This window comes from Idiotropiscis lumnitzeri, chromosome 14 (assembly GCF_059441095.1).
Source record: "Idiotropiscis lumnitzeri isolate Australia: NSW breed Sydney's pygmy pipehorse chromosome 14, RoL_Ilum_1.0, whole genome shotgun sequence".
Lineage (NCBI taxonomy): Eukaryota > Metazoa > Chordata > Actinopteri > Syngnathiformes > Syngnathidae > Idiotropiscis > Idiotropiscis lumnitzeri.
This window is the reverse complement of record NC_142404.1, coordinates 15,160,791-15,172,902: the sequence shown is the minus strand read 5'-3', so window position 1 is coordinate 15,172,902 and position 12,112 is coordinate 15,160,791. Positions and strand designations below refer to the sequence as shown.

Genomic DNA, 12,112 nt, shown 5'->3' with positions numbered 1-12,112 from the left:
TTAGAAAAGTTGACGAGAAGCACAGTGGAATCATGCGAGATGTTCCTGCCAACTCTCTTTGTTTTACTTCATGGGGGCAAGAAGAATGCATTTTGTGCAATGGCAAAAAAAAACAAATAGAGGGGTGCACCCAGGTTTCTACCAGTGGGACACTTTTGGTAGCTGTCAACAAGCCATCTGCCAGAATCAGATTCTGACGATACGATAACCGTAAGCAGAGATCTTGATGTATCAGCTTATCTCAGAATTGCACTTGCAGCTGTGAAATATTTTGAAATGTTTGCATATTGTTTTCCCATTAGACCTGCTACATAGGTACATTACAAAAAATAGGAAAAAAAATGTATTTTTCAAAATAAAATCCGAATGTAGTACAAAAGTAAAAGTATTTATTCCTCTGAGGATGACCAGCTCGTCATTTTAGTCCGCTTGGAGTTACCAGCCAAACATTCTTCAGTATAGTAACTGACTGTGAATGAAAAGATGGGTCTGTTCTGTTGAGTGACGTGGCGTGGATGTTAACGTACAAGAAGATACTATTGGCCAGCTAATTAGCTATAGCATTAGCCACTCCGGTGTACAGTGACGCTGTCAGCTGAAGCTACCAGCAGGTGTGCTTGGAATGTGCTATTGATTTCTGTATTTTGTTACAGTTTGTGGAATAATGCGATTGAAAGAGCACCAGCAGCTGTTTCCATCTTCTCTTGCGCTATATCACCTGTTATACAGTAGATTACATTTCATTCTAACTAGCAGTGGTAGGCTATATTCATTAAGCTAATGTTGTCAATTTTTCCAGAGATGTTAAGTTACATAACTGTACCGTACAATAATGCACTAAACTCGCTGTGAGTGAGGGGCAACTGTAATTGTTTTCGTTGTACTCGGGTCTCAATGCAAAGCAAAAATCATCCGAACGATCAGAGCTGGGCACATGACCCTTTTTTGCCAGTCAGTCCCTCGACCTCAGGCCACAATCTCGATAGCCTTCCGGCCTCGACCCTCCGACCTTATTCATAATAAAACGTCCGCAACTACTCTGTCGCAACGACTCCGAATCTCACATAGATCAACATAACATTTCACACCCGTAACATGAGCCAATCACCTTCATGTGCACTTCAGGGACCAAACAAATTCAAAGACTATTACCCAATGCAAGTAGGTTCGCGGAGTTGATAGTGGCGCTTTTGACGCGTTCTGAGGCAATTTTTGTCATTTGGCCGCGGCCACATCACACCTTTGTCACCCCCCCCGCCACAAAAATGGACATCCGGCCAGACTGTTCCGCCCACGTGACGGACTGCCCAGCTCTCCAAACGATATTTCAAAATACACATAGTTTGGGGTAAAAATTATACCTGACCACTGTACTGTTGCTCAAAAGAGCACTCAAGTCAAAGGGAGCCAAACGGGGATCACAATGGCATGAGTGACTGAGTTGGTGTGCATGTGCGTGCGCGTGTGTATGAGTCACCGCACACACTCACCACATGACATCATCGCGACTTGACTTCAATGTGTCTGGTGTCCTTGGACGATAGCCTTTTATTTAACGAGCCAAGTCACGTGCTGTCTTCACACCGCAAAAATGGAGGCCGACGGAGGTTAAAACGTGTACCCCAAAAAGAAAAAAGGACAACCGAGAATGTCGGACGTTGAGGCCTCCTAGGACGGGAATGAAATGCCTAACGGGAATGTTGTCCTTCTGGGGAACGCTGTGGCTTCTAGCCACACATCAAAACATGCACTTTATACGTTAACATGACAACAGACGGAATAGAAATAGACTTTTTCCCTCAAAAATGACTGAGTGCAGACTGCATGCCAGGTCACTAGTTGGCGATGTAGCCAAATTCTGATGTTGAATCATTCTGTACAGATTAGAAAATAAAACAACATTGAGTGTAAATTTTTGCGGGGGAGAATTGTGAAGGGTACCAAATCAGTTTGTAGCGCACAGAAATGACACAGATTGTCATATACGTACATAAAAAAGTGGCTATAAAACTGCAATGAAAAGATTTTTGACCTCCCGGTCTATCCAATTTGTAATCTGGTTTTTAATTTAAAATGTAATTCAATTTATTTATTTATTTATTTAATTGATACAGGGCTGTTTGTCCATTCCCAATAGCTTGAATTTAATGCAATTTGAAATAATTTGAGTATACATTTACATTTTTAATTAAAATGAATACATTTTTTAATTGTAATTACATTTAAATTAAATTCCACATTCAACATTTGAAATGTAATTTAAATATAAAAAATACTTGTTTTATTTTAAATGTTATTCCATTATTTATGCAATTAAATACAACAAAATTTAAACAGAACTAATCATGATATATTTGCGATCCATTGAAGTTTGAGCCCAATATTTTCCTTAAACACAGGACGAAGAGGAAGAGATCAAGCTGGAGATCAACATGCTCAAGAAGTACTCGCACCACCGCAACATTGCCACCTACTACGGCGCCTTCATCAAGAAAAGTCCGCCGGGACACGATGACCAGCTCTGGGTATGTTTCTATTAATAATAATAATAATAATAAGCCATGTCGTTTTTATTTATAGACGCTGACGTCTTTGTTTTACAAGTTCCTAGAGTGGTCTCACTCTCACTCTGAAAAGCAGTCTCGTGTTTTGTTGCCTTTCTCCAGCTGTTGTAGTGGCGACCTCGTTTACGAGCCTCCCACTAAACTGTCAATGCACGTGTTACTCTTTGGACACACTCGCGCAACTGGACGTGACATGACGGAGCCGAGAGAACAAAGTTCCCCTTTAACACTTGAGATTCCAACAAATCGGTCCCGGCTTTGGCGCCGTCCCCTGGCACTCATGGCGTCTACCTTCTCACGAGTTTTCGCTGTTGTCTGTTCCAGCTGGTGATGGAGTTCTGTGGGGCCGGGTCCATCACGGACCTGGTGAAGAACACCAAAGGCAACACGCTGAAGGAGGACTGGATCGCATATATCTCAAGGGAGATCCTCAGGGTCAGGAAATCCTTCCCATAATTCTCACAACTTCATTTTCAATCACTATTGCCTCTTTTTTTTTTTCCCTGTCCTATTTTATTCTTTTCTCCAGGGCTTAGCTCACCTTCACGCGCATCACGTCATCCATCGCGACATCAAAGGCCAAAATGTGCTGCTGACAGAAAATGCCGAAGTCAAGCTGGGTATGCTAGAAATTGGCCTCCTGTTCTAACAGCTAGTAGGCTAAAAATCCGCATGGACCCCGCCGAGTTAATTTGGGAACATCTCGTGATGCTAAGATGCTAACTTGCGTTTTTCCCACCTCCTCAGTGGACTTTGGTGTTAGTGCTCAGCTGGACCGAACGGTGGGTCGCCGGAACACCTTCATCGGGACGCCTTATTGGATGGCTCCAGAAGTCATTGCCTGCGACGAAAACCCGGATGCAACTTACGACTACCGGGTACATACCCCACTTGTAGACCCCCTTTAACGCAGACCGCCACAATTTTCCATGATTTTTTTTTTTTCTACCTTCTACCAGAGCGACTTGTGGTCTTGTGGAATTACGGCCATTGAGATGGCTGAAGGAGCTCCACGTAAGTCATAAAAGGCACCTAGCCCCTTTCACGCTACCGTCCCGGCGGGCTGGTACATCCCAAGTGTAACAGTAGACAGATTTACTGATATGTCTCTGACATTTTATGTTGCAAAACTGACAACTTTATTGGTGGATTCACACCCCATTCTGACCTTGATGGGACAGTATGATAGGGGTCATCATGACTGTCCCCTTTCTGATACTATATTGGAAACCAAATTCTCAGGTGGCCTCTGTCCACCCTGAATCGGTAATGGTACGACTCCTGTTAAAAAAATGTCAAAATTTGTATCATTTTATGTTGTGTTTTCCCACAGCGTTGTGTGACATGCATCCCATGAGGGCGCTCTTCCTCATCCCCAGAAACCCTCCTCCAAGACTCAAGTCCAAAAAATGGTGCGCTTCTTTTCAGTTTTTGCACTGGTTTTCTGAAGTGCGAAAATGTGACCGGACGCCTCTGCTTGCAGGTCCAAGAAGTTCTTCAGCTTCATCGAGGGCTGCCTGGTAAAGAATTACACCCAGCGGCCGCCCACCGAGCAGCTGCTCAAACATCCTTTCATCAGGGACCAGCCCAACGAGCGGCAGGTGCGCATCCAACTCAAGGACCACATTGATCGCACGAAGAAGAAGCGAGGCGAGAAGGGTGAGTGAGGAGAGGCATCACACTGTCAAAGACACACATCATCTCAGGAACCTTATCTGAGACTCATTGTCAATGATACATTGACCTCAAAGGCACATTCATCGAGGCACAACGAATACACATTTTACACGCATACACCATCAAAGACTCGTTGTCGAGGCACACACACTGTCAAATACATTGTCAAAGACACATCATCAAGACACTCCATAAAAGAGATTCCATCAAAGACCCTGGTAATATAATGCTGTCAAAGACACACAAATTGAGAAACACCATCAGACAAAGTCAGACACGTCTTTGTAGTGACACTCCGTCAATGTTAAAGACAGACACATTTTCAAAGACACTTTGTAAAAACACGATATGTTGCAAAGACGTGCTATCACATCCAAGGCATGTCATCAAAGACACATCCACACCATTGACATAGATTTTAGGAATATTGTCCAAAGAACTATTACTTAAATAATGGGTCAAACTTCAAAGACGCATCGTGTTCCCCCCACAGATGAGACTGAGTATGAATATAGTGGCAGTGAAGAAGAGGAGGAGGAAGCATCGGAGCAAGAAGGAGAACCAAGGTGAGAACAAACTCACGCGAATTCCGCCAAAGCGGATATTTTAGGCTCATTTTGGTCATGTCCACAAACTACCGCTTGGCTTTTTGTCGGAAGGCCACCAAATCTGAAGCATGAATAGGAGCGCATATGGGCGAAGAGACGCAGCCAAGTTTGATGACTTGTCATAAAACTCGAAACTCAAATAACTCGGCTCATGAATGTTTTCAATATTCAGCCCCTGAAGCCAGTTTCACCTTGCAACATGAACGTTAGTAGACATGTCTCTCATTTGCAAACACACAAAAAAAAAAGAAAAGAAGCTCTACTTGAAAAGACATAGCAGGTGAGGTGAGGTAGCATTTAGACTTGCAACTGCCATTTAAGTGTATTTTTTATTTTCCGGAACATGACATTTGGTCGGCATGTCCATCACGAATAAATCCTCAAAATCGTCTCAAGAAGCCATACTTGAAAAGACATAAGAATTCTGCCATCTTGGTTATAAGCGTTCTTCCAGGGGTCCTAGCAATATTTTGAAAATAAAGCCTCTGATACTAGTTTAATTTAGAATCGTGACATTTGGTAGAATTGTCTAACATGATTAGATCTACAAAAAAAGTCCAAAAAATCCATGTCTGGTAACACTCAGGGAGTTTGCCATTTTGGTTTGTAGTGGCCATTTTAGCGTCATTTTTGCCATTTCAGAGTTCCCACAGAGATGAACTTGTCCTAGAGATTTTGTCCAGTTTGGCGCATGTCAGCAAAGTTGGAGGACTGGTTGTCAATTAAAAACATTCTCTCATCATTGTCGTGGCTTGGCAGCTCCATCGTGAACGTGCCGGGAGAGTCGACGCTGCGTCGGGACTTCATCCGTCTGCAGCAGGAGAACAAGGAGCGCTCGGAGGCGCTGCGCCGCCAACAGCTCCTGCAGGAGCAACAGCTCCGAGAGCAGGAGGAGTACAAGCGCCAGCTGCTGGCCGAGCGACAGAAGCGCATCGAGCAGCAGAAGGAGCAGCGGCGGCGGCTAGAGGAGGTCAGCACGCGACATTTTGTTGGTTGGCGCCGTCAAGGACCAGTGTTAAATTAACATCATGTATTGCTGATTTTGCTGTATCATTTTTCGGGCTTCTTATTTTTGTTCGGCAATGTTTGCATTTTGCGCTCAATAATTTACTGTATTTTGTGTTGTCATTTTCTTGCTAACTAACATAATTTCTATTTTTGCTGTATCATTTTGGCAATCAACTAATAGAGTTTCATCAATGCATGCGTTCATGTCATATATTTCAGTTTCTGTTGAGTCATTTTTGCTTTTAGTTATGCTTTTGCGGAGTCATTTTGGCATTTAACTAGTAATAATTCTATATGCCTTTTTGTTGAGTCATTTTTGCATCCAATTTACACATTTGCGTTTTAGTTTTGGTTAGCACGATGGCCTCACAGCGCAGAGGTGCAGGGTTTGATTCCTGCTGCGGCCTTCCTGTGTGGAGTTTGCATGTTCTCGCCGTGCCCGCTTGCGGTTTTTCAACTGACATTAACATTATACTTTGTTTTGGTGGGAAAAAAATGTCAGCTGAATGTACACATAACTTGGCAAACATACAAATATGTTAATTAAAAATATTGAACTTTGGAGAAAAAAAAAGAACAGCTGAATTTATACAGCTATTCTTTCACTTACCACTAGAGGGAGCCCTTGTAAAACTAGCGGGGATTAATGAACTACCATTTTTATGGTCATAATTTCATATTTTTGGCATAGTTGCTGAATAGCTGAACCTAATGAAATTTTTCCATGGTTTCTTCTCCAATTTTGCTTCTCACAGCAACAACGGCGAGAGCGCGAGATGCGTCGCCAGCAGGAGCGTGAACAGAGGCGACGCGAGCAGGACGACAAACGGCGGGCCGACGAATTGGAACGTCGCCGCAAAGAGGAGGATGAGCGGCGGCGAGCCGAGGAGGAAAAACGGCGGGCTGACAGAGAGCAGGTACGAAGACCGATGCAGAATGGCTGAGGCACGCCATGTTTTTAGTCGTCATACTAACGCTGGCGCCTCCTGTGGGCGGGCAGGAGTACATCAGACGACAGCTGGAAGAGGAACAGAGGCACCTGGAGATCTTGCAGCAGCAGCTGTTACACGAACAGGCCATGCTGCTGGTGAGTCGCACGTTTTTAAAATTGTCTCCCCCCTTTTTAAAACGTTTGACCACTTTTGACCTCTTTTCAAACCGTGCCCACTTTATGATCTTATTCTTTTTATACCGGGCGTCTCCACTTCATGACTTTTAAAACCATGTGTATCCACTTAATGGGCTTTTAAGCAGATCCACTTTTTTAGAACATTTTTGCCACAGAAAACTCCATTGTGACCTATAATGAAAACATTTTACATTTTCATTTTTTTAATGGTTCAAATGGTGCTTTAACAAAGATAAAACATACATATCCACTTTATGATGACTTTTTAAACATTTCTGCTCACTTTATGACAAATTCATTTTAACGTGAGAGCGTCAGTGTAACACAGGAAAAAACATGTCTACGTGCAGTGACTTATTTCCTCCCGGGTTGGCTTTGATATTTTTGGAGACGTCAGGGGAGCCGTTACCGGTGGAGGTCGGCGAGGGCATTCCCAGGCTCGGTTGAGAGGCCCTCAGCGATGATGTCACCAGGAAGTCAGTCATCCCGCAGGAAAGGAAATCAGGCTTTCCCACGTGTTCATTCCAGATGTTGCCGTGGTTGAATCGTCTTAGTCGGAGTAGAATGACTTAAGAGGAACCTGGTCATGATGTGTTTTGATGTCGTCGTCATGTGAATCAGTGGTACGGAGGACATGCAAATAATGGAAGGAAGTGAAAGTTAGTCGCAGCTTGTCGTTTTACATTAGCTCCATGCTTTTGTAGCTTGTGTTTTTTTTTGTTAGTTTTTTTATTATTATTTATCCCTATTCATTAGTTGAGTTTAACTGCTTGTATTTCATTTGAATTTTTGGGGCACAATACATTTAGAGAGCTAAATTATAATGTGGTTTATTAATAATTACCAAAGAAAAGTCATGTCTTGTAATATTAAAATGTTAAATTCAAATAGTAATTAGTTAATTTAGTTGCAATATGTAATTTAAATTTTTTAACTCTGTGTATTAAAAAAACTAATTAGAAATGAAATAAATCAATAAAGATTTAAAAGCCAGGCAAAAAAAAGTTATTTTATTTAACTTAAAGTTAGTTAGCTTTTTTTAATGTGCTGTTGGCCACAAATGTGGTTAGTACTTAATTCCTTGATTAATTTCCTTCATTGTGTTTTTAATTCTTTCTAATCTCGTTGCACACTTGAGTACAATGACAATAAAGGGATTTCTAATTCTAATTCTAATTCTAGTTGAATTTAATTCATTTGTAATTCGCTTAAATTTAGAAATATTAACTCATCCTAATTTTATTAATTGACAGGATTTTTAAAAATAAGTGACAAATTAAATAATTCTAAAGCCAGTATTGTGTCCTTGGGTCCTTTGAAAGTCACATTGATTAATTGTGTTTATTTTATTTAATTAATATGCTGCATATTATTCAAGTTCAATTAAACATGTCCTGTCTCAGACAATTTCAGCGGAGGATTAGCACCTCACCGTGAACAGTGAAAAAAGCGTACCTTAATTTCTCCTCTTGACGAGTGTGGAGTAATGTTGCGGAACATTCTTTGGCTTGATGTTGCCACTCAGGAGTACAAATGGCGAGAGCTGGAGGAGCAGCGGCAAGCCCAAAAGCTCCAGAAGCAGCTTCAGCAGCAGCAGGCCTACCTGCTGTCCCTGCAGCACCAGCAGAATCTGGACCCTAGTAGTCTCAAACTTGCCCCCAAAAATCTGGACCACAACACGGAAGCGGAAAAGATAACAACGGTGACTGAATGTGAGCCGATCGCAGAGGTGAAAACGCTCGAAAAGTGACGTCTGGATGAGGCAATTTTGAATTTTTTTTTTTTAGCTTGGGGTGTGCTGCTGCTGCTGCTGCTTCTGCTACTGGTGTGGGCGTGAACACTAACTATTAACAAGGCTAATCAATTAATCAATCACCTAACCGTGTGATTGACTTTTCTTGAGTGCTATAAAGTAGGTGAAAGTCTGACATGTACTTACAGCGGAACTCCCAGTGTCAAACATGCATGTCCACTTTATGACAACTTTCGGTATTAACATTTGAGTATGACCACACCTTTTAAGAAAACACGGCTGTCCACTTCAAAACAAACATGTCTATTATTATGACATCACGCTACCATAGAAGAAACATTTTTACTTGTTGCGGTGTTGAGGTTTTGGGGTGCTGTTGAAGGTTCTTCTGGCATTTTCCTGCGGTACTTTCTGGATTGGTACCTGATGGTGTGGTGGAACAGACTCTTGGGATAGGGGTGGACTGCCAAATGATTCACAACCCCTTCCAAGATAATTCCTGTTTGTGTCTTCTCCAGGCGGACGAGCGCTATCGGAAGAACATCCAAGGTTCTCCTCAGTCGGCGCAGACCAAACCTCCGCAACCGCCAGTGCCGCCACGGTCCGAGTCCTCTTACCCCAACGGGAACGCAGAGGCCGTGCACCGACCTGTGGAGGCGCAGGTAAAAACAGGGGAAAAAAAGACACCTCAGTGTTTGTTAATTTCACTCAAGATCATACATTGAGTGAGTAGACACACAAAAAAGTTCCAAACAGACGAAGGGAGCGTGACATTTTTAGTTGAAGCGGGCATTTTATGGTTTTTCCCAGGATTCACAGAATGTTTTGGAAAATTCTGTTCCTGAAGCGAGTTTCACTTTTTAACACAAAAGTTTGTGGTTATGCTTAAAAAGACAGCCAAAAACCAATTTTGTCTCCAAGCCGAGTTTCTTTTTATTTGGCTTTTCATCACTTTCAACTGTCATCCTAACCTCCTTTCTTCCAGCTTCCTCTCCTTCTTCTTGATGTTCTCGATGCTTCAGGAGATACTATCTCATCCTAACTTGCGCGTTTGTTGCTTTTTCTGAACTGACACGTTCTTTTCTCCAACAAGATCAAAGGACAACTATTCTGGACGCTTCTGCATGCTCACCCTTCCCCTTGAAATGTTTTGTTTGTGTCAAGGTGCGGGCCCTAAAAAGCGGCGGCAACCCGCCACCGCCACCCGTATGTCGCTCGCACTCCTTCAGCGAGCCTCAACATCACCCTCCATCTTCATCATCCTCACCTTCATCATCATCGTCACACCGCGCACGCACTGACGCACAAGCCCACCCTCAGACTAGACCCCATCAAGCGGTAACCCCCCCTTCTGCAGAAGTACCACCCAGGGTAAGCTTAAGGACCGCTTGTCGATGCAGTTTTACCTAAAGTTACTTTCAAAGCGGAAAAAGTAGTGTTTTTTTTTTTTAAATGATACAGAAAACACAAAAATGAAAACTCCAATTATATTTATTTCACACTTGGCATAAATTAAAAAAAAAACAAACACAATACAAATAAGTGCATTTAAGTACAATTTAATAACAATACACAATGCATGCATTATACAAAATTCAACAAATAATAAAAAATAGAGAAATTAAATTGACCTTAAATCGGATGACATGAAATAATTAAAAAGGTCCTGAAATATTGCAGCCAATTATTATTTAATATGTTCAATACTGTATAATTAATATTTTATATATCTTATAATCACATTTAATTAATTAGATTTGGCTAAAAAAAACAAAAAAAAAACAATCATTTAAAAAAAAAATCAAGAAATTGACACATACCATTAAGTCAATAGCATTTGTACAGTAAAAAAAAAAAAAAAAATCATATCCAAGTCATTTCATCAAGGCCCAAGCTTTCCAACAAAATAAAAAAACAAACAGCACATAATAATGACTTGTCCTGTTTGGCAGGGGCTGCACAAACTGGCCTGAATTTTCTCGTGCACGGCTTTTCTTGCGTTATGCTTTAATTGTCAAACATGTAGACCACAAACCATGTGGACTACAAACATGGCGGCGAGCCACTTATGCAACCACCAATGGGATCGATCATGTTGCTTCCTCTTGTCTGTATTTGTGTATGAACCGGTGGATGCTTTCATCCCCCAAAAAAAGGTCCCCGTTAGGACGACGTCTCGCTCGCCGGTGTTGCCGAGGCGAGACTCGCCTCATCGCCACGGCAACGCACCGCACGCCGGCCCTGTTGTCAATCGCAACGCTGGCAGGTAATTGATGGATCTTCACAAAACTCACACAATAGAAATGAAAGAAAAGTTCTCAAAATAATCCACAGAGTCCCCAAAAATTCACACCATACAAAGGCAAATGCATACCGGAAGACTGACTGTGAGTATGCGTTGTGTCCTGGATGTACAGTGCGGCCGAGCCTCGGCTCCTGTGGGAGCGCGTGGAGAAGATGCTTCCCAGGTCTGCTGGAAGCGGAAGCGGCAGCAGCGGCGGCTCCAGCGGAGGCTCCGGTTCCTCCAGTAGCTCGTCCAGCAACTCCAGCTCGCAGGCTGGCTCTGGAGAAAGGTTCAGGGCCCGCTGTGAGTGCTAACAACACGCATGTGCCAATGCCACAAAAGCAAATAAAAAGTCAACGCTGACTTTTTTTCTCTCCGCCGCGGCTCGGTCCTCCGTACCAGCCTCCTCGAAATCCGAGGGCTCGCCCCTCCAAAGGCCGGAGAACGCCGGGAAAAAACCCGAGGAGAGGCCGAGGCCAGGCAGACCAGTGGTGAGCGAGGGATTAGCCGGCTAGCCAGCCTAGACCTAGAGCACGTAGATCGGCACTCTTTTCTTCACCACTAATAAAAATAAACTCATTGGACTGTCCTGAGTTTGACTCATGTCTTCGCTAACTTTTTTTTTTTACCCTCGCCTGCTAGGGGTTTTTCTTCAAGTGATCTTTAGGATTTTTTTTCAAAGTTGAAATATGGTAGAAATTGCTTGAAACATATATTTGCTCATTTTAACACGTCAACTTCTAGCAGTTTTTACTGTCGGGTTTTTTTTTTTTAACCATGTGTCATTTCTTAGCCATTTCAAATTGTTCAAATTCTAGCAATTTTTTACCATTGTTTGTTCGAAGTTGGCACTTTGCTGGAAATTCTTTCACTATGGTTCAACTTTGTAATTTTTTTTACCCAATTTTATTGCTTTTTGAAGATTTGATTTGATTTTTTCACAATATCTCCAAGTGATTTTTACCATGTGTCAACTTTTAGACAGTTTACCATAAATGAACTGAGAGAATTTTCCCTCTTCCACCTGTGCACTTCAGGTAACTTTCTGTGAGCTCCTTGTTTTGTTTGTTACCTTGTCTCAACTTTTGC

General features: G+C 42.4%; 1 protein-coding gene across 6 annotated transcripts in view; it reads left to right on the top strand.

Annotated features, from left to right (window-relative positions):
* The window catches only part of map4k4 (mitogen-activated protein kinase kinase kinase kinase 4), a 32,247-nt gene that overhangs the window by 12,834 nt on the left and 7,301 nt on the right, over positions 1-12,112 (top strand). For 2 of the 6 annotated variants that reach the window (XM_088315978.1, XM_088315979.1), the window contains exons 4-19: positions 2,400-2,525; positions 2,889-2,999; positions 3,094-3,184; positions 3,312-3,442; positions 3,524-3,578; positions 3,898-3,976; positions 4,048-4,223; positions 4,735-4,807; positions 5,609-5,819; positions 6,613-6,774; positions 6,858-6,944; positions 9,258-9,401; positions 9,904-10,110; positions 10,896-11,005; positions 11,157-11,326; positions 11,426-11,514. In XM_088315978.1, the coding sequence (XP_088172104.1) occupies positions 2,400-2,525; positions 2,889-2,999; positions 3,094-3,184; positions 3,312-3,442; positions 3,524-3,578; positions 3,898-3,976; positions 4,048-4,223; positions 4,735-4,807; positions 5,609-5,819; positions 6,613-6,774; positions 6,858-6,944; positions 9,258-9,401; positions 9,904-10,110; positions 10,896-11,005; positions 11,157-11,326; positions 11,426-11,514 (2,022 nt within the window). Of the gene's footprint in view, positions 1-2,399; positions 2,526-2,888; positions 3,000-3,093; positions 3,185-3,311; positions 3,443-3,523; positions 3,579-3,897; positions 3,977-4,047; positions 4,224-4,734; positions 4,808-5,608; positions 5,820-6,612; positions 6,775-6,857; positions 6,945-8,511; positions 8,716-9,257; positions 9,402-9,903; positions 10,111-10,895; positions 11,006-11,156; positions 11,327-11,425; positions 11,515-12,112 lie in introns of all 6 variants that reach the window. The other 4 variants (XM_088315981.1, XM_088315980.1, XM_088315982.1 and 1 more) reach the window with 3 other exon arrangements.